The 26,711-nt window shown below is 39.5% G+C and overlaps 1 protein-coding gene across 1 annotated transcript; it reads right to left on the bottom strand.

The window, feature by feature from the left end:
• Window positions 1-2,786: 2,786 nt before the first annotated feature.
• On the bottom strand, window positions 2,787-26,389 carry rubcnl (rubicon like autophagy enhancer; the record flags this gene model as incomplete). The annotated part of the gene is made up of 16 exons (XM_079254312.1): window positions 2,787-2,884; window positions 4,497-4,587; window positions 5,176-5,329; window positions 7,335-7,396; window positions 11,796-11,916; window positions 13,139-13,216; window positions 13,304-13,343; window positions 14,126-14,190; window positions 14,277-14,410; window positions 14,701-14,806; window positions 14,892-14,904; window positions 16,276-16,666; window positions 17,750-17,838; window positions 19,331-19,596; window positions 25,669-25,960; window positions 26,278-26,389. 16 exons carry the CDS (start codon window positions 26,387-26,389, stop codon window positions 2,787-2,789), a joined length of 2,112 nt encoding a protein of 703 aa, XP_079110438.1.
• Between the last annotated feature and the right edge of the window lie 322 nt (window positions 26,390-26,711).

Raw genomic sequence — 26,711 nt, forward strand, 5'->3', positions numbered from 1 at the left:
GTCATCAGCTGCGTAAACGTGGACGGTCCATGCGGCTCAGTTGAATTTGCTGAGCATTAAGTTCATAAGATTCTCCGTTATTTATGATTTATGGGAAGTTGAGGGATGTGGCAACTTCTAACTTGTATGTCGGAAAATTGAGCACTTCTGCTCTGTATTCTGTGTCCAGGTTGATTAAATTAGATTTCCTTTAGATGGCTGTGTAGAGGAAATGTTCTAAGAAATTGGGAATTTTTCATGAATAATAGTTTTAAGTGCTGTTATATTACAAGCAATGATACGAACCTTTGGCTGCTGCACTTGGTGCGGAAAGGCTGGTTTGCTGGATGGGTATAATGCCAGTCACAAATGGCTGTGCATACTATGTCCAAGCTCATGCGTGCTCGCTGCTGTGCGAACGAGCATGTCCATAAGTTTAGAGCGGGGATGGTGCACACAAAAATATTTTCACAAAGGCATATAACCATAATGTTATTTATCCTACTCGTTGTTGTGACGTAAAATTATTGTGAGAATCTGACGTTTTGTTAGATTAAGTAGGGAACTTTTATAAATGATCACTTCATTAAAAAAAAAAAAAAAAAAAAAATTATATATATATATATATATATATATATATATATATATATATATATATATATATATATATATATATATATATATATATTTATATATATTGTCCCTTGCAATTTGCCACTGCCTACCTAAGCCTAGAACTCACGGCACGTGCCTGCTCTCATTCATGAAGGTGTGACAAAACCTCCTATCTCAAGGGGTTCAGCACGCTGTCATTAGAGCAGCCAATGGGCTACAAACCAGTTTAGAAAGGCTGTTTAACCCCACTAGAGACGTCCCTGTGTGTGTGTGTGTGTGTGTGTGTGTGTTTCTGCATCATGAGGCACCTAATGATTACATAACACAAACTTTAGATGTTCATGTTTACAATAACACCTAACTTGTGTCCTCAATAAGCCACACAGATACTGTATCAGATGTCTCATTTCAACAATGTTTTACACCACAGTAGCTGCATTTTCATTACAGTTTTTCACAATAAAAGTGGTCAAAATTCCTCAAAGTACAAGTACGGTTTGCAGTCGTTTCCTCTGACAGCTGTTGTGCTCGTGAGCCTTCTTGTAAAATCTCGTCCCACTTTGAGAAGAAGGGAGACAAAAAAACAGGTTATATTTTTCCTCCTCCATCCACACATATCACACATTCTTTACTGGAAAGAAACTGATCACATGACCCCATTGAAAGTGTAAATATGGAAAACATGTTTCGCTTACGCTTTTGAGATATACTTCTATAATGACACGTCTGAAAAACCACCTTATGAGAGCATGAAAACTTTTAAGTTATATTTGAGATTTTTCTCAATGTTTCCAATCTCAGTCTTTTTACTAAGATATTCTTGTTTTGCATAGTCCGAGCAGTGAAGGAAACGCAGCTCTGATGTTTTTTTTTTAAGAGACTTCAACACTTTGCGCATCATCCAAAACAACAGCTTTAACAGACTTTTTGCCTGACCAAACACTTGGTTGTTTGTCTAAACATGTATGAATGTGGAACTCTGTAAAAATTTTCTGCACAAGTAATTACATTGTATAAAATAATATGTTGAGAAGCATATAATCCAGCAGCAACCTGATTATCAGACGTAACCTGGAGACACATTACTATAAAAACCAGCACACAGGCTGGAAATGAGGAGGAAAGGTAAAAGCTGTAAAGGCTGATGGAAAAAGTTATTGCAAATAATCAATACATGCAAATCTTTTTATTTTCATGTGACCCAACTCGAGGCACGTGTCAAAAATGCACAATAAGGACAATGCAAACACATTTATTTACATTATATCACGCAGTAGTTTTGTTCATCTGTCTGCTAAAGACAAAGAGAAGGAGGGGGGGGGCTTCTAGTGTAAAAAGTGTGTTACCCTGATTTGCTGTGGCGACCCCTTCATGAGGACAAGCCGAAAAGGGAAAAAAAAAAATCTATTCAACTGAATTGATAAAAGAAAAACCTGAATGTGCTTTTTCACATGGTGAAATTGTTTTTGTCGTAGAAAATGACTCTTTCCAAAACAATATTTATTATATAAGGAACTTTTTTCCACAACACCAAATATAATGGGGTTTTTTTGTTTGTTTTTTTATGTTATTCTGTCTGCTAACTGCAGTGAACAGTTTATTTTCCAGTTTTAGTCCTGGTCTTTATGTCAGTTATTTACCAGCTGGAGTTCTTACCACCCTTAATCATTGTGACATATTAACCTATTCCTCCCTGGAGCTACTGGGTCTAGATGCATTGTGCACCATTGTGCACAAACAGGTCACCATGTAGGCCCACTGCTACCACTGAATCCAGTGAAGCTTTTCTTGTTTATTGTTAATTGGCTAAATTTGTACATTTTGGCAGGTGGACGTTTTAAAAAGGAGATATTTAAAGCTTAAAAAACTTCATAGCATATTATGGATTTAAGTTACATTTTATTTAAATAACTACAAGTAAAAGAGGACAACAAAGATGTTTGGTTGGACCAAGATTTATAAGTACGCATGTATTTTGCTGGCATCAGCATTTGTACAAGTACAAAAGAAGGGAGTACATTTAGAAAAATAAAACTTTATTATTAAATATTTATAACGAAATCATGGATTTTCCATGCAGAGAGATTTAAGTAGAAAAGTAAACATGTGAACAGTGTTTCTCTGTTAAACCAAACAACATAAGCATAGCAGAGATCTTCCATGTTAAACAAAACTAGTGCTGAGCTCACATATCATGGATGAAGGTGGCTTTTTTTCCGTGACTGGATCCGTGCACATTTTGGACACTTTTTCTCAGCAAAGCAGCTTTTGTGGAAGCACGCCCTGCACGCTGGGGAGAGGGAAAATAGACAATGCTGGTAAATGAGCTTCCATTTGCTTTTCCTACAGTAATGTGGAAGAAAGCAATGTTTAATAAGGCAATTTTACAATAAAAAAAAAGTTTAATTTTTAATGAATTTTTTAAGTTTTTTTTAAACATTTTGGCTGTGGCTGCACAAAAGGCACTTGAAAACCTAAAAGTTGTTCCTAATGCAACATTTCACAAATGCCCACGGCGTCCAAAATTAATTTTCCACCTTTTCTAGTTAGGAACAAAAAGGTAAATCTAGACTCACAATGAAAAAATATTAGCATGAAATAATTCAATAATTTACTGTTTCCTCTCAATTTAGCGAACAACCAAGAGAAAACTATTTAAGGTTCAATCAATGCTTACAGATACTTAGCTAAACTAACTTTAACTGTAGCTTTGCGCCTTTCATTCATACTTACATCAAACTTTCAGAATGTAATCAATTATTTTTTGTGGAATAAAGATTGTTCCGAAGTGATAACCTTTAAAACCGTTGCTCAGACCCACTTTTCTTTAGTTTAATCCTCATTTGCAGGAAATCACAACATCAAAAGAGCCCATGAACCATTTTTTCTACATTTTCTAAACTTTCTTTGGAATCTTGTGTCTTTTGGGTTTAGTTGCACCGTGTTAGCCAAACCAGAACATTTTTAAGGCATTTATGAAAGATACATTAAAGGTGTGTTCACATCAGGATAGTCCACTAGACTCGGCCCGATTGGGGGACTTGGTTCGATTGTAGGGGAAAACATTATTCCGAAATGAAACTGTGTTCGGGCTGCACTTCTCAAATGACTTAGACTTCTTAAAAAGTGTGTTTTACTCTCCGCCAGAGGTATAAAAATATGGGGCTGTGTTAGATTCCAGTGGTCTGGTTGATCCGATATCTATCAAAACTTTTACCAAATTCTCCCACATCAGAGCCGTCCATGATACCACACTCATACTTGCTGTGTTTACCCATGGTGCAATCCACTACACCTATAATTCACTTTGTCCACTATTTTGCCCACTTGAAAGAGACTGAGCTCTAAAGGTGGACCATGTCTGCTTCTTTGATCCAAATCAGAATTTGTTGGCGCATTCACATTACCCCGGAACAAAGAGAACTTTCCAAGCAAACGGACAAAGATTGAATAAAAACGGTTTATGTGAATGTGCCTTTAATCTTAATAATGTCCAAAAACACCAGCTAGCAGGGTTTTGGTCTCGAAATGACCTCTAGAGGAGAATTGGCTCACTGAGCATGCTCAGAAAGGTTTTCTCTTGTATTTAGATGTTTCATTAGTTTGATGCTATCGCCTCCTATTCTGGAAATAGTCAAGGCTTTAGAACTTGAGCATTTGCAGAGATTTCTGCATTCCTGTCTAAATGGAGAAAACCTAACCAAACTTGTAGGTAGGAAAAAGTTTGTAGGTGTCATCTTTTTGTCTTTTTTTTAATGGAGGAAAAAACTCCAGAGTGGTACATAAACATGATTTAGTTTTAATATGCACTCGTTGCAAATTTTTCGTTTGCTTTAAACGAACCCCGTGTCAAAGGCTCCCAGCAGCACATTTTCAGTTAAATCAAACCAGGATTTGCTCACCTACACATTGCTTACAAATGTCCTTCTGAAAAGGAAAGATGATGTGTCGTTCATGACAAAACTCGCAGATGAAACCGCGGGCCATGCAGAGCTGTGTGAGAAAAATCAGAAGTGATGTTAGAGGCTGGATTCTCGAAGCACTTCATGCTGGCGATCTTTATGACTGATTTCTGCATATTTTCATTTGAATCAAATAAATATGCTTGATCTATCTAGAAAAACTTTGAATCTGTTTATTTAAAAAATGTTATTTTGGATATTAATGATCATAAATACACAATGTTAATGTACGCAGAGTTAAAATGACAGCTAGATTGCATCTGTTACCCCTGTTCCTCTTGGCTCGAAGACTTTTACTTTTAGTAGTATTGATTCAGTTGGGCTTTTTTAACTCTGCAGGAAGTCAATTTTCCATTTTCAGATACGTCTTTCCAGTCTGTCTTGACCAATTAAGGCTTCACACTGACAAAATATGCTGAGAAAAATAGTTTCTATGCATCTTTTCCCCAAATTCTTGTATTAATTGTAAATTAGGTAAAATGGTTCAAATTATGACGATGAGCCGGACCTTGTTTTGAGGAGAATGCAACTTTATCTTGGTTTTGATTTTCACTTCGGCTCTTTAATTTACGTGAAAATCAAATATATTGTATGTTGTCAAATCCCAAAACTTACTGACCTCACACTTCTCAACGTGGTTAATGGCAGAGTGCAGCACCGCCCGGACTTGTGCCACCAGCTGACCCTTCTTTATCCTCAGCAGGTCATCCATGGAGAAGACGAGCGGCTGCTCCATCAGGTGAGGAGGAAGTTGCTCGAGCTCAACCAAGACTCTGCAACATGGAAAAACCAGTAATAATCATATGGCAACAGCTCTCTCCTGTGACTCGGTCTGTGGGAAGGGTTTTGGTTAAAAAGAGAAAAAAAACAACAGTTTTGGATTGTTTCAAAGCATTGGTAGTAGTAAAGAAACAATCTTGTAAATTTAATCTATAGATTTATGCTCTCAAACACAATTTTTGCATTTTGTTTCCTATATTTTCTGACACTGAACACAAAATAAATCCATGCAAGCACTTTTAATGAAAGAAGCATCTGGTAAAACTCTGCCCCCTGGTGGTGAAATTTATCAGGCCACAGGTGCAAAAATCCCCCTTTAAACAGATCAGAGTTGCATTAACAACTGTAGACATACTTGTCCTCTAAGATATGAAACAGTGCAATAACAATACTATGTAATGCACGGAATAATGTTTAAATGGATAAATAATGATCTGAAAATTAAGAAAGACCTGTTTTGAATATAAATGGTAATACATGTCAAGGAAAAGTATGTTCATATTTTTCTTCTTTTTCTTCTCCTTAAGTATTATTTATGTTAGAATATTTCACTTATTTAAAGTGATTTATATCTCAATAAGACTCCTCTTGCTTGTTACTGAGGTATTATCACCTAACAGGAGCTGTTCTGTGTGTTAACAGTAGAAAATCAATCATCACAAATCAGCATTAAAAGTTTTGAATTACCTTTTGAAAATAGAAAAAAGAAAATTGATCTCATACTTTATTTGTATTATTAAAAATGGAATTATTAGTGATTAAAAACTATGAGAAAAATATTTTTGCTTCTTCTTTGACAAGCCAAATGTTTCTGTTCTTTTTTTTTTTTTATTAAAGCAACATGTTCAACATTTCTGAACTTGGACTTTTTGCAGTATATGTAGTGTTTTGTTGCACTTTTACCTGCGACCTGGCTGCTGTTTAACACATTACAGACAACTTGGTTAACGTTAAAACCATCATACTCATTGTAAAGATTAAAGCTGGCCCTGTAACTACAACTTGTATCAAGATACCCTTTAATCATGTAAATGAGGCTCATTCCTTCTGCAAAACATCGCACAAACCACTCATGTTTATGTTGAATACTTTAAGAGCCAAGGTGGATGAAAAAAGAACATGAAGCTCTGTCTACATCCAGACCATGTTCTGCCTCATCTTTTAACCTGTTATTAGCTGTTCCAGTTTGATTACATTCATTTTGTATTGTTGTTCTAGTTGTTATTGTCGTTCTGTGATTTCTTTTCATCTTGTTCGGGTTGTTTTGGATGATTTATGGTGGGTTTTTTTTTTTTTAGTAAGTCAGTGTCCGCTTACTGTTTTTCAGCACCTATTTTTACTCTGTAACTCTTTCCATCATCATCCGGGACGTCTGAGTCGTTTGTTTTATTGCACTTTTGGTAGACAGACAGACCCCAGGGCCTCCTGGATCCAAGGAGTCCCCTGTGGTCCTGGGAAGTTGGCTGAACACAGTGAAACTGTGTTTACATGTGAACCTGAAGTGCTTTACGGTGCACAAACAAGGTTTGAATGTAAACAAGTAAAGCTGAAAGAAAGAAGTGAAACAGATTTATTTCCTCATCCCAACTGCTGATGACGCCACATCACACACATACATCACACACACACCAAATTTCCTAAGAAGTGAGGACTGCTTTACATCTGTTTTCACACTTTGATTTTATTTTATTCCCTACAAATGAGAAGTAAAAGTGCTTAAACTGACTTTAACACGATTATTTCATTTTGATGCCTTTTTTTAAGGTCTTTGTATATTTGAACAGCAGATTAATTACACAGAACTTTTAAAAGCATGATGGTATTTTTTTTTTCTCAAAAGGAACATGTTTTTCTGTTTAATTCCCCACCGTGAATGAAATGAAGAACAGAGGAAAATCTAAATCTGCTATATTCATCTCCATAAAGTATCTGATTTGATTTATTTTTGCATCAGAAACATATTTTGTATGATATTTGAGAAAAAGTGAAATATTCTACCTTTCCGATAACCTGCAGGTTTTCAGCAGCTTCCTGATTCCCATCAGCTGCTCCTGCAAATCCTGGAGGAAAAATTAAAAATATGTCATTCTTTTTTTTTTTCTATATTTTGCTTGTACATTGGTTTTGTCTCTTCTCCTTGTTCAGAATCTCAGTTTGCAGCCCACAAAAAGAAAACGTCACAAGAAAAACAAACAATGAAAAGTCATTTCCCATCCAACATTATGCTGTGATAAAATCAGCCAGAATAAAAATACTACAACAAAAAATAATTACATGTGCATGTTTACAAAATAAAGTGATTTACATGGTGATGTTTCAGGAAACTAGAAGAGCACTCGGAGCGCAGACCTCCACCAAGCCACATATTTACACCCATTTCATCCAACCATTTATCCATCAGTCTATCCATCCATCCATCCAGCCAGGTGGGTATGTATGCCCCTCATCTCCAGACCAAAGAGCAGACTGTAACCAGCAACATGTCCAAAATTCAGGCTGTGATTTAGCAAGGCTCATTTACAACAGCAGACAATTTTAAAGTAACCAATGCTGCCTTCAGGACATTATTTTTTGCACACATCACAAAAGCATGGCTGATGAGGAAAGGCTTCCAGGCATCAATCTGACCTTTCCTTCTGCTGATGTGTCCACAGGAACATTGATCACTTGATACTAACCAATACTATTAACCAATACTATAATCAATACTAGATTCCCCCTGATAAAGGAGCATTTTAAGGAGAAATTTATAGGTGTCAAAGATGTTGTATGTCTGAGTGCAGCAGGCAAAAAGCTCCATAAGGTACAACTAAGTGGTCAGCATAAATATGGTCATTTACATGAAAGGCCTAAATTTGCTACCCCGAGAGGTACAATGATAATAGATAACAAAAGGGGACCAGTGACTGAGCTTTGTGGTACACCACAATTGAAATGAGACACTGTGGAGGTAAAGTTATTCAGAGTGACTGAAGGTTTTCTACAAGAGTGATATGAAAGGAATAAGAGTGGAATTGCAATGGACTGGCGAGCTATCCAGGATGTACCCTGCCTTTCGCCCAAAAGCCAGCTGGGATAGGCTCCAGCTTCCCCGCAACCCTGAATGGGATAAAGCTGTTTAGAAAATGAATGAATGAATGAATGAAAGAGTGGAATAGCAAATTCCAACCGAAATCTTGGAATATGTTGTGGCCAACAGTCTGAAAGGCAGCAATTATATCTCAGTGAATCAACATAGAACAGTCTCCACTATCATCACTTAAGGTTACCTTAACAAGGACTGTTGTATTGTATTGTATTATATCATATTATATTATATGGTGTGCCATGATATTCCACTGGAGCATAATCATGATAATGATGTACAATAAAAATGTGCCTTATGATACAATAACACAAAAAGTACACCACTGAATGAAACTGGTTTCAACAGAAAACTAATGCAACTGGAACCAGTTACAACAGAAAACCTGCAACTGGAACCAGTTCTGACAAAGAACTTGGTGACTTAGATGATGTTATGGTCAACAGTCTCAAAGGCAGCACTTATATCTCAGAGAATCAACATAGAACAGTCTCCAGTATCATCTATTCTATTCTATTCTATTATTTTGTGTGCCATGATATTCCACTGGAGATTAATCATGATGATGATGTACAGTAAAAATGTGCCTTATGATACAATAATACAATAAAGTACACCACTGAATGAAACCAGTTATGACAGAAAACTTGCAACTGGAACCAGTTCCAGCTGTTATTTCTCTTTAAGCTTTGCTGTGTTTGTTGGTATGATAGTTTGAGGTTTCTTGTTTATTTTTGTTCTAAAAATAAAACTCCTTCAGTGAGAAGTTTGTGAACCAAACAGAAGTTTGGCGTTAAACAACAGAATGAGAGGAGACTGTTGCATGGAGCTACAGAGAACTACCGTTTATTACTCTTTGGATTCATGATAACTTTGTTATGCAGGTTTTTCTACAGGAGTGATGAAACACAATGTGAAAGTGTAAAACTTTCTCAGGTCACAAAAGAAGACAAACTTCAGCAATCTGTTGCATTGCATGTTTGTGTGGCACTTGCATCATGTGTTTATTAACACCTTTGATTGCTGATGCGGTCATGTGACTCATTCATGAAGGTGTGACCTCCTATCTCGAGGGGTTCAGCACACTGCCATTAGAGCAGCCGATGGGCTACAAACCAGTTTAGAAAGGCTGTTTAACCCCACTAGAGACGTCTCTGTGTGTGTGTGTGTGTGTGTGTGTGTGTGTTTCTGCATCATGAGACTCCTAATGATTACATAACACAAACTTTAGATGTTCATGTTTACAATAACAGTTAACTTAATGTGTCCTCAATTAGCCACACAGATACTGTATCAGATGTCTCATTTCAACAATGTTTTACACCACAGTAGCTGCATTTCCATTACAGTTTTTCACAATAAAAGTGGTCAAAATTCCACAAAGTACAAGTTCAACTTTTCAATTCAATTCAACTTTATTTATATAGCGTCAAATCACGGCAATGCCATCTCAAGACGCTTTACAGACAGAGGGGAAAACATAATGAAAGCCAATTCATAATAGCCTATATAAGGAAACCAGCAGTGTGATCTGTCCATCATATATTTGTCCGTCTGCCATCCATCAGTCTGTCCATACATCCATCCATTCATCCATCCATTAGTCTGTCCATCCATCCATCTATCCATCCATCTATATATCCATCAGTCCGTCCATCCATCCATCCATCCATCCATCCATCATCCATCATCCATCCATCCACTCTGTTTTTGTTTTATTTATTGTTTGACTTTATGCTTTAAGTACTTTTTAAGTATCTCTATGTTTTTGTGTTTTCATGGTGTTGTTTTTCATTTATGGTTTTATGATCATAGAAATTAAATTAGTTTGACAGCAAATTTTCCTGGACCTGGAGAAGGCATTCGACCGTGTCCCCCGGGGGCTCCTGTGGGGGGTACTCCGGGAGTATGGGGTACCGGACCCCCTTGTACGAGCTGTCCGGTCCCTGTACGACAGGTGTCAGAGCTTGGTCTGCATTGCCGGTAGTAAGTCGGATCCGTTTCCGGTGAGGGTTGGACTCCGCCAAGGCTGCCCTTTATCACCGATTCTGTTCATAACTTATATGGACAGAATTTCTAGGCACAGCCGAGGTGTTGAGGGGATCTGGCTTGGTGGCCTCAGGATTGGGTCCCTGCTTTTTGCAGATGATGTGGTCCTGTTGGCTTCATCTGGTCGTGATCTCCAGCTCTCGCTTGAGCGATTCGCAGCAGAGTGTGAAGCGGCTGGGATGAGAATCAGCACCTCCAAATCTGAGACCATGGTCCTCAGCCGGAATAGGGTGGATTGCCCTCTCCGGGTCGGGAGTCAGGTCCTGCCTCAAGTGGAGGAGTTTAAATATCTCGGGGTCTTGTTCACGAGTGAGGGAAGGATGGAGCGCGAGATCGACAGACGGATCGGTGCGGCGTCTGCAGTAATGCGGACTCTGCGCCGGTCTGTCGTGGTGAAGAAGGAGCTGAGCCAGAAGGCGAAGCTCTCCATTTACCAGTCGATCTACGTTCCTACCCTCACCTATGGTCATGAGCTGTGGGTCGTGACCGAAAGAACGAGATCTCGTATACAGGCGGCTGAAATGAGTTTCCTCCGCAGGGTGGCCGGGCTCTCCCTTAGAGATAGGGTGAGGAGCTCAGTCATCCAGGAGGGGCTCAGAGTAGAGCCGCTGCTCCTTCGCATCGAGAGGAACCAATTGAGGTGGCTCGGGCATCTGGTCAGGATGCCTCCTGGACGCCTCCCTGGTGAGGTGTTCCAGGCACGTCCCTCGGGGAGGAGACCCCGGGGAAGACCCAGGACACGCTGGAGGGATTATATCTCTCGGCTGGCCTGGGAACGCCTCGGGATCCCCCCCACAGAGTTGGCAAATGTGGCTGGGGAGAGGGAAGTCTGGGCTTCCCTGCTTAGGCTGCTGCCCCCGCGACCCGACCCCGGATAAGCGGCAGAAGATGGATGGATGGATGGATGGAGCAAATTTTCCATCAGTTAGAAATGAAGTGACTGAACTTCATCACTCTCTAAAAAACCAGGAAACATGCTGCAGATGTACAGAATGCTGGCTTCAAATTTTGAATCAAATATTATTGATTCACTTCTAAAAGTATTCTATGCATGTGAACCCTAATAGGTTAATCAAATGTAATCTAATGAATATTTTTTCAATACTTTTTTTATTAAAAGGACTTCCCGTCAGTCCCCGTCAGAAGGGCAAATAGAAGAAGTTTATCAGAAATCTTCTCGGCAGAAATGTTTGGATGTTTTTTCTTTATGCAAATAAAAACATTTTGACACATTGGCAGAAACTGTAGCTGAACAGACCACAGTTTAAACATGCCATGGCGACGTTCTCATCACCTCATCTGGAGGAGTTTAACAGTCAACTCACTCTGAACTTGTCCAACTCTTTGACTTTGCTGCACAGCTTCCTGCCCACGGAGGTCAGGTCGAAGAGAGGCTGATGCCACACCGAGTCCAGCAGCTGTTTGGAGAAATCACTCACAGAGTACCTGCAATGTCAACATGACAGCCACGGATTTAATCCTCGGTTCATTGGCTCTTTCTCTGACATGAGCCGTTTGGTTTCTGTCTTTAGATACGACTAGTTCAGATCCAAATTCATTCATTTTTAAAATCATGACAATAACAAACTGTTATTATGTCAAACTCTTCTAGACACGTGTTTCACACAGCGGCAGAAAAAAGAAAGTGAGACAAAGTTGGTCCTCCAACTGCACAGGTTTTCAGTGTATCCCTGCTTCAACGCACCTGGCTTACATTAAAGGGGTGCTATGATGGTATTTGGAGTTTTCTGAGCTTTCTACAGTGTTACTGTGTTGAATCCTCATCAGACATGTGAACGGCACTGTTTTTTATCACTTAAACGCATGTTTGAGTTTGAGTTTGAGTTCCAGCACTCTCTCCGTTCAGTTTCCATGGCGACGAAAAACGCGTCATTTTAGAGAGTTTTTTCTTCTTGGAAATCCTTGTGATGTCCCGGGAGATAAGGTTCGGTGATTGGTTACCTTCTACTGGTTAACAAGGGCATGTACAAATACATCAGGCGGGTGGAAAACGTGGGATAAAGTTATTTCCAACGATGGCTGGTGAGTTTACCAAAGAGAGACATCCTGCTGCATTCGTTGCTGTGGGTTGCTGTTTTCCACTTCGTTTTCAGGCTCTGATTCAGGTTCCAACATGTAGGGCTGTATGCTATGTGTTGACATTGTATTTTGTTTTCTTATTGAGTTCATATGAGCCTAATCCTTCTGTTTATGAGATGTTACAATGACGGCGAAAGCAGGTGCGGTGCGCGCTCCCGATGTAGTGCAGTGGTGGGAGGCGGGGCTTAATGCGGAAGAGTCTCAATCCACTTGTTTTGCCCGCAGGCTGATCTGACAGCCTACGGAGAGGGTCGGTCTGAAGTAAATAAAGCCATTTGTGACAATAACTCCATCAATCCCAGCCCTTCTGGTCTCAAAAATAAAAATAAATTAGCCTGAAATGCTCATAATAGTTCCACTTTAAGCAACAACCAGTGAAGTTCAACATAATGACTGATTCATCTGAGTCAGGTGTGTTGGAGCAGGAAAACATGGAACACCAGCAGGATTGTGGAGGACAGAAGCTAGACACGCCTGATCTGGAACAGGTGTCTCACACTTCAAGACAAGCTGAAACGATAGGCTAAATCAGAGGGTGAAAACTATGATTATTTCCTGCTTTTATTACCGGCTGAAGTCCCAACAGGAGAGAACTCGACCAGGAATCACAGCTTCAGAGCCGCTGTGGCAGCAGTCGCAGAAATACCTGCCAAAGCAGTTCCCATCATGCAACAGTCAAGTAACACAGGCTGGAGTTACTCAGGTGGAAGTAGTACTACCACACACTGCATACCTGCCGAGGTAGTCGCAGTACCGGAGTTTCTTGATGTATCCTGATGGTAGAAAGAGATGCAGAAGCCAGACATGGTTTTAATCAGCTGTCCGAGCTAGATTACTAGACCAGTTCACTAGACCAGCGGTCTACAACTCCAGTCCTCATTAGCCACCACCCTGCAGTGTTTCCCTGCTGCAACACACCTGACCCAAACCAATGGCTCATAAGCAGGCAGGTGCAGAAGATAACAGGTTGTTGGAAAACCTTTTCATTTGAACTAAGTGGGTTGTAGCAGGGAAACACTAAAACCTGCAGGATGGTAGCTCACCAGGACTGGAGATGGAGAGCCCTGCAGCCGACACTCGCCGGACACTTTAATGTTAACACAAACATTTAAGTTGTTGTTCACAAACTATTTCTTCCCATTGTTCCCATCCACATCTTGTTCGGACCACTTGAAGCGGCTTTTGTTGACATATATCAGTGTTACTTGATCCTGGTCCTCATGGACCACCACCCTGCAGGTTTTAGAGGTAACTGGACAGATAACACACCTGACTCAAATGGCTCATTAGCAGACTTGTAAAGTAGCTGATGAGTGGTTTATTTAATCTGAATCAGGTGTGCTGGCGTTGGGAGGAACTAAAACATGCAGGGCAGCGGTCCCTGAGGACCAGGATCAAGAAAAACTGTTATATGTTGACTGTGATGCTGATTTGTCAGGTCAGAAATGTTTGTGAAGGTTTCTTTATGTTCATGTCTGCTTGAAACAGCCAAACTTTTGTTTCTCACTCTGCCTCACTAGTTAAAGGTGTCAGTTCAGTGTCATCCAGGACTTACTGGGCTCTACTTCTGTCCCACAGCCTGCACACAGAAAGTGCTGCGAAGCCACCACCTCACTGCGTCTGCAGAGGGACAAAACATAGTCAGACGCAGACGATTCCAGCGGTTAAACTTCCTCCTGTCGGGCTGCTGTCTGCAAATGTCTCACCTGTGAGATTCCTGAGCAGTGAAGATGATCTGGAAACGTGGTGGTGCCCAGTTCAAAGATCCTCTCATCCTGGTCCTGAGTCGGATCTCCTCCGTCAGGTTGCCTGTGCTCACCACGCCTCCGGTACCTGGCAGCTAGTAAAACACACCAGACTTACAAAGTGCTTTACTTGTTCTGAAACAGGCCAGAAGGCAAGAACATACAAGAAGCCACTGAAGTGTTAACAAAGAATAAATGTAGAATATAGAAACGAAGACGTTGCTGTAGGTCAAGGATCCTCAATCCTGGTCCTCGAGGGCTGGTGTCCTGCAGGTTTTCCAAGTTTCCCTGCTGCAACAAACCTGATTCCAAAACCTGCAGGACACTGGCCCTCCAGGACCAGGATTGAGGATCCTGCTGCAGGTGATGCGGGGACTTTTCTGACCTCTTGAAGTGAGCTGCGGAGGCTTTGTCGACCCCGCCGAAGTCCACCTGGAGGAAGCCATCTCCTTCTGAACTCTGACACCAGCTGCTGGGCCAACCACTCAGCGCTGCATTCATCCGACACCGCACACAGTTTGAGCATAAAACATCAGCTTTGGATCCATATTTTCTGAGAATAATGATTATTCTTACTTCCTCTGGGATTCTGTTGGCGTCAGTGTTGCATCAAGTACACAGTCTGAAATTTATGCAAACATTTAGTTAAGAAGCTCGTATGATGGATGTTTTAATAGATACTGGAATGAAGATGTTCATTGCAATGCAGATGTCTCCCCCTGCTGGCTGTTAGCAAAAATGCAGGTATAAGAGTTTCTTCTTTTTTTTTTTTTTTTTTTTTTTTTCTTCTTTTTTGTCTTGTCCAGCATTTAAGCAAGCAGACTGATGTTCTGGATGCTGTGTTCTGCTGAGCAAATTTATTTTGCCAAGGGGAACTTTTGTAGATGTAATGATCCCCTTGTATTTCTTGATTCTTATTTTATTTTTCAATTTGTTTTGGATAATAGCTTGTATTACAGAGTTTATGCTGCTGGACCCGACCGGAAAGGACAGGAAAGGGGCAGAAAGAGAACAGAAAAGAGAACATAAAAAAACAAAAAAAAAAAACAAAAGAAAGAGATCAATGCATACATGTATATGCACATACATACCCACCTACATATATATGTATATACACTCGCACATACATTATATATATACATATATACATACATACATACATATACACATACATACACATGCATACACACACATGTACACATGCATGCATACATAAAGATAGATATACATACATACATATACACATACATACACATGCATACACACACATGTACACATACATGCATACATAAAGATAGATATACATACATACATATACACATACATACACACATATATATATATATATATATATATATATATACATATATACACATATACATACTCATACATACACATACACTCACACCTATGCATACATATATACATATCCATACACATACATACATACACATACACATAAGTACACACACATACCCACCCACACACATAAATATATACACCCACACAAGCCAACTCTAGATTCGTGGAGAACAAAACCGTTGACAATCATGAGGACCAGAAACTAGCAAGTTAAGTCAAAAAGACAGAAAGAGAGGCACCTGCTGTTAGTGAATAAACTTGCTGGATGACTCAGTGACTGTGACACATGCAGAACATTCATGCAGAACATTCAGAGTGGAACGTGTTTAGAGAAGAGTGATCATGCCAATGTGACCCCGCCGGCCTACAGCTAGAGGAAGGCCAGGAGAACCCAGAGACCCGGGTAACCGACAGTCACCCCCAGGTACAGATCCCAACCCCCCCACTCCAGAGCCAGCCATGCATCTGCCCAGGAGGTGGCGAAGGAGGTGCCCAACCAGAGTCCCCCGCAGAGTTTCTTCTTTTTAAAGTATCTTCTGGAAGACAAACTAATGATTTCTACTCTTGCAATCATAAAAAATGTGAAACATCATCTTACCTTCAAAGCCGCTGTCATTGGAGAGCAAAGACAGACTCTTCATCTGATGTCTCGCCTCTTCAGTCCCCGATTCCTCATCTTCTTTACTCTGATTTTGTTGATTTCCATACGAGACATGTTTGTCTGTGTGTGTCATCCTCCTGTCTTCATCTGAATGTCCATGCTTGTGATTCATTGCTTTGAGATCAGCAGGTCTGCGATCCGGTTCTGGTCTGCGGGCTCTACATGACGGACTGCCCTGCAGAGAGCTCAGGCTTCTCTGTGTGCGCATCGTGCATTGTGGATGCTGCTGTTTCTCCATCGTGGAGGCCTGCTGGTCAAAGCTCAGAGTCCACTTCACACTTTCCAGCACCTCCAGCACCATGTCCACCACAACAAAGTGAGCATTCTCCTGCACAAGCATGAAGAAACACGACACGTGTCATCATCTGCTGTCCAGCCTCATGCAACAGTCTGCTGCAGCTGTCTGCAGACATCACAATGTCATCTTTTCAGCCTCAATCTGACACAGAAATTTGCCTAATTTTGCCAAATTAATCTATATTATAATCCAGATTAAGATTTTTCACACTGACTTAAAAACGCTGCATAGTTTCAGAAAAGGTCAGAGTTTCTGGTCATGTTTGTTGGAACCACACAGAACTGTAAACATGCTGCCGTCCTTCAGCTACGCTGTTAGAAACATATTCAGATGTGGAGTGATTAGACTGATGGACATGAATGACTCGTTAGAAGTTCATTATTTACTTTGGTCAATTGTGTTTTTATGCATTGTTGACATTGGATTAATGGCTTTTTGTTTACATCTTATAATGGGTTCTGCAGCACTGGTTCAATCTGCTACTATGACTGTAGCTCATATTAGACCTGCAGTTGTGTAATATTCATTTTAGTGAATAGGCAACTCTTGCATGCAAATAAATTACACACACACACAGGAGGTACTGCAGAGATGCAGCGTTAAAGATGAGCTGATTTTATGGTTTTACAACAGATAAGAGACATCAGGATGTAAAGCTAAGGAAGCTGAACGTGGACATGACTGCAATTATTTATTCATGTCATCATCAGGATGATAATTTATTATTTAGTCATCGAAGCTACTTTTTATGTGTTTATTTCTCTTCCTATCACAAGAAATTTACTGTTTTGTTTTCCAGAGATACCCAGCTAATGTGAGTGGTTGGAAAATTGCTGTGAAAATAAGGGTAGCAGCTCATTTAACGGGTCATTTTGACAGCAGATAGACGGAAGACGGAGAGTTTTGTCCCCATTTAATGTTCTGAATATAAATTATTTGATTATTTCAAGAAACAATCCAGTAAAAACACAGCTGACCTGTTTTGTTTTTTTTTTTGTTTTTTTTTTTTTAAATAATGATGTTAGAAAAAGAGTTTGTTAATCATTCTCCACTTCTGTATGAGCCAGATGTTTTATTTCATTTCAGACTTAATGTGAGGAAACAGTAGCAGACCTTTTCCAGCTCGCAGCTGGTTTTGAAGATGTCTGCAGGGAAATCTGGGATACCGTTGCAGCCTCTCTGTTTATGTGGAGCTGAGAGACCTAACGCAATGCACACAAACACAAACATGTAGAAGCAAAGTACAGTTCTGTCGTTAATGTCAACATGAAGTCGAGTATTAGTTTTTCAAAAACAACAGGATTACGGGAACTACATTGATTGTTGAACTTTAACCAATTAAAGCCCTACATACAGTCATGCTCATATGTATTCATCCCCTTTCATTAAAGAAAAGGCTGAATTTACAACAGTCACTCAAATAACTGGAGACTTTAAAAAGGAACAATAACTAAAAATTTGCAAAAATATAATTTAATAATATATAAGACACTGTTTTTTGTTTAATTGAATTGAAAAAAGAAAAAAAAAAAAAAAACAAATTGGTCCTGGACAAGTTAGAGCATTTCTCTGTTGAACAGTGGTACAAAATACCTGTCAACAGGTAACAAGTCTGACTGAGAGGAACAGAAAACTGTTACTAATGAATCTAATTAGATGCAGACTGGTCCTCTAAAATAGACTGTCACTAAAATATTCCTTTTCAGCCTTCTGTTGCCTTTATCCCAATATTTGACACATTTCTGACAAAATACACTGAAAAAAAATTTAATTAATCATATATTATTTATACATATATATACATATACACACACACACACACACATATATATTATATATTATATATTATATATTATATATTATATATATATATATATATATATATATACACACACACACACACACACACACACACACACACACACACACACACACACACACACACACACACACACACACATACATACATACATACATACATACATACATACATACATACATACATACATACATACATACATACATACATACATATATATATATATATATACATACATACATACATACATATACACATGTATATATGGGTATGAACAACCTTAGAGAGGTAGAGTCTCTCTAATGCAACAATTTTCAGCAATCTGCCAACAGCTTCATCTGCAAACTTTTGAGCAATTTCAGAAAATTATTCCTAAAGATAAAATTTTCAATAATCAATAAACCCATGAAATGTAAATATTGAAATGAGGAGGAAAAATGGTGAGCGAAATCAGTGATCTCCAGGCACTCCAGCTGGTCTGCAATAAAAACTAAGCAATTCTTCCATAGAGATGCATTGCATGAGCTCAGGAACACTTTGAGAAAATATTTTTAAATCAGTCTGTTGTATGAATAAGAGAGATTATCAAACCCATTTAACTACTGTAGTACAGCGGCACTATGACCTCTGTCCTGTTGGACTCGCGCTACAGTGGTTCAGACATACGGCTCCTGAGACAAACATATTTGAAAAGGGGATGTAAAACAGTTTCTGTCTGTATCTCCTTAAACTTGCCGTGTTGCCATCAAAATTAGGATTACTGAAATAATTATTGATGAAATATTAAAATGTCTTTTTTCAGCATTTGACGTGTTTTCTATGGATCCTCTGTTTTCAACTTCCACTGTGACATGAACTAAGCAAAGCTTCGTTACCTGACTTTGGAGGGGAGTTGGAGCAATCTTCTCTCTGCCCTCTGCACTCCGCCTTTCCCTGCTCACATCTGCTGGGAAGGCTGCGAGCACTTTGGAGGCCGTTCAGGCTCGATGTCAGCGAGGCGCAGCTCTGCTTCTCATCCACCGGGACGGTAAATGAGGTACAGCAGGAGGTGGGTTCGGATTCCTGGTCAGTGATGGTGGCTGTTAAACATCCATGTTGGTCAGGAGGTGATGAGCCAGAGGAAAGAGGAGGAGAGTCTGAGCTGGGAAAAGAAACATAAATGGCACAATTATGAATGAATAAGTCCAGAAATGAATGAACTTATTTTGACTTTTTACTATTCATTATAATTATTAATAACAGTTACACTATTAGGAAACCTTTCCACACATGTACACATAAAGCATCTTCCATGGATTGTGCAGATGCGTTAGTGATGAACCTTTACATTTTTGTCTCAGTAAGACTATAGAAAAAACTGTCTTTCAACAGTTCAACAACTTTCTGACAGTAAATAACTGTTCTGATGTTTCCCAGTCAGGTTTTAGACACCATCACACCACAGCACCGAGACTGCTCTGGTTCAGGTCTTAAATGACATCTGCTTCAGCACACACAGACCTGCAGGTCTAACGAAACGCTCAGCTGCCTTAAATCCAAAAACATATCCATCATCTATCTGCATAGCCGCATAGTTAAGCACATTTATAAGCATGTCAAACCTTTAGGCGGCGGTAGCGTCCCTAATCTCATCCAATCAGAATAACCTTCCGTCTCTCGGCGTCAGTTCCACAAAACACGAAACATGCCTCTATCGTGATCTGGTTAGGTGATGGAAAATAACTGTCCTTCATCCCGTTCTTCGCCTTCGGTCGTCTACGTGGAGCGGTACTGGTGTAAAAACACACACAAAGCACCTGGACAACGGATAACACCAACACGGTTCTGAGGCCGTCCATGCTGTTGGAAACAAAGGCTGCACATGTGACATCGTGGTATTTTCTGTCGCAGAGATGTTCCAAAACCTAAAACCTCTGGTTGTACATGTCAACATGCAGACGTGCAAACAGAGAATTCACACATCTTCGCCTTAGTCGGAGGTTTTAAAGAATCGTTTTTGATGCAGAAGTCTGTGTTTTCATGTGGACGACAGGCCAAATCGGAGAAGAATATTGTTGTTTTGTAAGATACCTGCTATGTGTGGACAAGGCCTTTTTTCCCAGAGTGGTTTGTATGAGTTTCTTAATTTAGTTTTCGAGCAATAAAGAGCCTTTTTCCTTCGTTTGGCCTATTTTGTTGTTGTGTGTCTGTCTGGCGTTTTGGACCTAACTTTTGTCAAACATGATAAAAAAAAAACCCATTAAACTTGTATCAGACGATGGTTTTCATGTTAAATGAAGAGGAATTCCAGCAGATAAGTAAATTTCTTGTGGTTATAAAAGAGCAGGAACCTGAAAGTTGCTGTTTCTCCTTTTTCATAGATATATTTGGGAAATAATACGTTCACTATCGAAAATAAACATCTGACAGCCTCTTTATTCAGCATCTCAGTTCCTGATTCCTCATAAGCTGCAGGACAACCACAAAGCTTTCATGACTCCAGACTTCATGCACCAGAACTGGTGACGTCTGTGTCCTCAGACAGTTCACTGGAAGCGCGCATCGTTCTGAAACCCCTGAAGTGCCATTTAGGATTGTCTTCCCCATCTTGTGTTAACATTTTCAACTAAAATACAACTTGTAGAATTTTTCTTTCCTGGTTTTTGATGACAAGAAAACAAAGTTGTGCACACAACATGAATGTTGTCATTTATGGCACTTCAGGGGTTCCGTACTTTCTGCATTAAATCCCTCTACATTATGTTCACAAGCAGCTGCCGAGCTTCACGAGGGGAAAGCGACACACCATTATCTGATGTCCCTCTGACCTTCCACCAGGGCAGAGATTCAGATCAACCTCTATTAAACTGTGCGATTATTATTTCTCAGAGCTCAATGTGTCAAAACTTAAGCAGCTGATTCCTGACTACACACTCAAAAATAGAGGTACCAGCTTGTACCTAAAAAGGTACAAATGCTTGTCGCTGGGGGTGTACTCTTTTGAGAGACATTTCTGTACCCTTCAGTCCTGGTCTATTTTTGTACCTTATCAAGTTATGTTTTTTATGTTTTCCACAGCATTAGGCCTGGTCCATGCAACTTAGCAATATTATCTTTAATCTAGAAATAATCTTCAAAAACTCAAAATACTGAGCAGCCATACACTTAGTTTGCAGCATCTGACCTTCATTGTCTGGTGTAGTAAATGACTGTTTAGTAGTACTACTGTCATCACTCAACTCTGCTCCAGTTTGTAACATTACAACCATTAACATCACATTTTTCAACGCTGCAGGTTCCCTTATGGTCGAAATGGTACAAATTTGTACTTTATGTCACTTTGAACCCTTTTTCGTACTCTGAAGGTGTGTTTCTGGTCTCTTAAAGACCAGTATTGTACTTTAGAGAGAACATTTCTTTAAAATGTACCTATAGGTACAGAAATGTCCTTATCTTGTACCTCTATTTTTGAGAGTGTAGAGGCTAATTCATTCATGGTTATGCACAACCTCCAATCACAACACAAATCAAAAGCACATCTTAGTGCAGCACTGTGACTGAAAAGCAGCGAGAAAACAAAAACACACATTTAAATGGCCCATCAGCTAATTCCTAACACTCCATCCTGAAAGAATCATCGTTCACACACTCATTTACAATCCAGATCATTTCCATCTTTCATCAAGTTCCAACTGTTCAAAGTGAGGATGCATGAAGAGGAAGCTGCATCGTTCCTGGCAGAGTCACAACTCCACTTATAAGGCAACACCAAGAATTCCTTTAAATCTGTGGCTTTAATGTCTGTGATGCTGTTTTATGTGTTAACCTGCTCCTGCTGGTTCAACGCGTTGCAGGAAAAGGAGAGCGAAATCTGGGAAAAACAGATTTCTCCAAAGCAAAAGTCATTTTCAGCCAAGCAGATTATATTTTATCTGAACTCCTGCCTTCCAGTCGAAGCTGTAACGTCCCCAAAAAACAACTTTATACACAAAGTCTAGTTGTTTCCCTTCAACTTCTGTCCCTTTCCAGTCATTAGAGGACAAAAAGTCGACTCCCAAAACCTGCAGTGAAATTATTTGTTTCAGCTTTTTTAAATGTATAATAAACTTCAGTCTAAATCGAAAGTAATTATTGATTGTTGTAACTCTTTAAATAATAATTTAATTAATGAGTCACTGCTTTTGGGAGGTCTGAATGGTGGACTTTCTGTGTGGAGTATGTATTGTCTCTCCGTGTGTGTGTGGGTTCTCTCCACCGTCCAAAGACATGCATGCTGGGTTAATTGGTTTCTCTACATTGTCTCTAGGAGTGATTGCTTGTCTCTCTGTGATGGAGTGGCGACCTGTCCAGGATGTACCTGCCTGATGGTTGCTGGGATAGACTCCAGCTTCCTGAGACCTTGAATTGGACTAAGCGTCCAGGAAAATGGACAAAGAAATGAATGACTGTCATTGTTTTCATGGAAAAGGAACACACTGCAGAGACAAATACACTTATTTGCCGTAAAATGTGCATTTTTCTCCGTTATTTGTCTTAAATGTACTAACTTAGTATGAACTTTGATTTTCTTTTTCAACAATATAAGGAAAATTACTTATTGAAGGATTTTTAAAAAGATAAAATCCTCGACTTTATTATGATCTAATTGACATTTAGTGTTACAATGATTTTAATACATACATATTTTATAGTTTTAATTAGGGTTGAAGTTGACTGACTGATCCAAGCCAAAAAAAGAAGAAAAAAAAGATGAAAAATATCAATCTGTAACGTTTTTACAGCAGTTTTTCAGAGCTGTTTCGTCCTCTAATGGCCTGGAAGTCCCATAATTTTTTCTGGGGTCCTGGTGACTTAAAAGGAAAAATAAAACTATAATTTCAAAGTTAAACTTTCTCATAAATAAATGATCCTAAGATCGCAATCAGAACAGCGGCCAAAAACTTTCTGGATCCATATCACAACCATAATAATTAAACAAAAACAGTTAAATATTTATATTCTTGCCATTGATGTGACAAACGGTCGATCTGCTGTGTTGTTTTATGTTGAGATGATGACTGCTGACTCTTAGAATAAAGTTGTCTGGACTGAGTCAAAGTGTGTGTTCATGTGTTTTAGCTTTTTTAGTTTTCCTGCAGCTGCAGACGTTTCCTCCTCTGGCGCCATTTAGTGGCAGTTTTGATGTAACACCGTGGCAGAAGACGGTCCCACCAATAATTGTCTGGATCCTTCCTTTCATCAGCTCTGATTTTTCTACATGGCACTTAATCAGCTTTAAAAGTTTGTATGCTACTTTTTTTTTTTTTTAAATCTTTTATAGTTTTGTTGTTTATTTAAATGTTTTCTACTTTCTCCTCACCATCTGTATCATTTCCTCTCCATTACAGCAGGATCCATGTTTTATTTAATTATCTATCAAGTATGGCTCACACACACCAGCCCATAATAACGTGGCAGAAGACAAAGCAATAAACAAACTTAAAGGATCCAAAATAATAGAATCAAATGATCAAAATGCCTGAGAGCATCATCCACGTTTCCACGTTTTCTACAAGTAATCTGACAAATAAAATGACATAACGGTGACTTTAAAGCAGAGAAAATCTGCTAAGCAGCTACAGTCACCACTGCTTGAATTAATCAACATTAAGGATGAGAAAATTAATCGAATATTGGGATTTTTTTTGTTTCACAATTTTAATATTGACTTTTTAACAAAAAAAAAAATTTTTTTCACATAAATAAAAATAATCCATTTGAGAATTGTTGCCATTTTTATTATTTTTATTGATCTTTTTACTTGTCTTCTTGGGCTTTATAGCAGAAGAATGATGGTCTGGCTACTATCCAGAAAAATGATGAGCAATAAAAGTTTTGTACATTTTTTTGTTTGTTTGTTTTTAGTCTACAAAAATCAGCATTATCAAGGAATCGTGAGAATTGCCATTTAAATCAAATCAGCACCCAAAAAATCGGAATCAAATCAAATCGGGACTAAAGCATATCGTCACAGCCCTAATAAACATATTTGTCAGGTTCGCTGCGTCTCACCCCCTACAGGCCGCGGTTACAGCGGTGGCAGCTGATCATCCACATGCTAATCTCAGTAGTTTGGCAATTAACGTTGAAGTGAGAGGACATTTAGTGTTTTTCACATCCAAATGTAACTTTTCAGTGTTTCTATGTCCCTATTCTCAGTCTTTTACCTGATGGGTTTCTAATGAAACGGTTGTTTCCCAGAAGGGATCGCTTCCACTTGTAAAGTTTCTTTATTTGCTCGTCGAGAGCGTGTGCTTGCTAGCTTAACTTCATGACATTTGAGGATTGTTGTCACTCCATTGTGCACACATACATGCATGCTGTGACACTGGTAGTTATTTATTGGTTTGTAGAAAGAAATTTGTCAGAACTACGAGCCAAAACCATCTGATTTTATTTCCCTTTTCCACAGTGAGTTCACGCAGCTTGTTGCCACAATGTGACCTTGTTTTGACTCAAATACTAAACTGAATGTTTGAAATTAAAAGTTTTAGTTTTTTTCTTTTAGAATCCTTCTTTTTCCTGCATTTTAATATAGAAACAAATTGCAAAAGTGTAGTGGAAACACTTTTTTTTGCATTTACATGTCCCTGGACATGATGTTGGGGGGGGGTGTGACCAGCTCATTTCCAGTAAAGATGGCGCGATGTGCAACAAACAAAAGCTAATTTTAGAGTTTTACAAAACAAAATGAAGGAAAAAAGTTTTGAAAAAACATCGCAAATTCTCAACAGCAAGTAGAAAAGCCTGAAATACACTCCATGCCCCTCTTGCATAAAATGTCGCAACAGAAACATGATTTTACGAGACTTGAGGCTGAAGCGCTCCATACTGTTCATGGAAACACCCACAAATTGTTGTTACTCAAAACTTACAAATATCGCTTTTATTTTAGGATAAAATGTAACAGAAACACATGCAGCTTCTCTTTGAGACAAGCAGCCTGGCTTTGGGGATTGTTGTGGCAGAAGCACAGCTTGTATTTGGTCCACATCTTCTGATCAGATTCATATCGAGGAGTGAAAGGTCCCTCTATAACCTGAAACCAAAGTCTGACAACCAGCCCAGTTCTCCTCTGTTAAAACCAGGAAACCTCCCATAAATAAGTCGTATGTGAGCAGCTCTGTCAGTGAGGGAAGTTCACATGTCTCAGAAAGTGAGACATGTTGGTGTGAACACAAACAGCGGGAAGTACCTTGGTGGATTAGGAGGATCGGTTCCTCCTCCCAGCCAGGAGATGAATCCGTGATGCTTGGAGATGACCGGACTGCTCCTTTCCTTGTGGCTTTTCAGGGCGCTAGCATCATCCTCACCTTCATCACTGGGATTTTTAGAGGCTTTTTCAGCGTTGTGGAGAGCAGAACTGCTTTGTGGGTAGGACCGCTGAAGATGCGAACGTCTCAGAGCTTTCCGACATTTCCTCTGTGATAAAGTCAGCTGTGGACGTGGAGGGGTGAAGGCTGTCTTCTCTTCTCTTCCACCGTTTCCTACAGAAAGACAAGCGGGGTCAAACCGGAACCAGCTGGCTGCTGGGTTTAAGCCTGCTAAGAAAAAGCAAGAAGGGATGGAGGGAAGTAAAAGAAGTCAAATAAAAGTATGTATTTTAAAAGAGGATGAGACTGAATGTGGACGCAGACGACTCAGAGCTCAACCTGGAAACAGGAAGAGTTCCAGAAACTAAATGTGTTGAAGGGATAAAATCTGCTCAGCTGGAGATCAACTCTTAGGCGCTTCCTGCCCAGTTGCAGCTGTAATAATCTAATAATCTGTTTCAAAGCTCCAGAAAGCTGCTTGACGGTCTCACCTGCGCCAGTCGGAGCTGCAGTTGCAGGAGCTGTGGTCTCTGCAGCGTCCACACACCAGCTGACGTACCTGCATCTGTACGGCGAGGACGACATGTCGCTGCTGGAGCCCATCTGTCTTCAGAAGAGACAAAGTTTCCTGATGACTGCAGCTTTGTTGTAATCAAACTTCCTGACAAGTTTGATTACAACACCCCCCAGCTGTTGTAATGACGAGCGACACCTACATGCAGCTTTTCACGTTTCAGTTTTTTAAAACTTTAAATGTCAAAGTCATTTATTAACGCGGACTCTCTTGTTATCTTTATGATTCCTCTGACAGGTTCATAGAGGATCATTTTAGGTCTAGAAGTCATTACACCCCCCCTCCAGGTCGTCACTGGACCTGCCAACATGGAGCAACACATTATGATTCAATCATCTGCTCATCAGCATT

Source organism: Telmatherina bonti (assembly GCF_933228915.1).
Source record: "Telmatherina bonti genome assembly, chromosome: 15".
Classification (NCBI taxonomy): Eukaryota; Metazoa; Chordata; class Actinopteri; order Atheriniformes; family Telmatherinidae; genus Telmatherina; species Telmatherina bonti.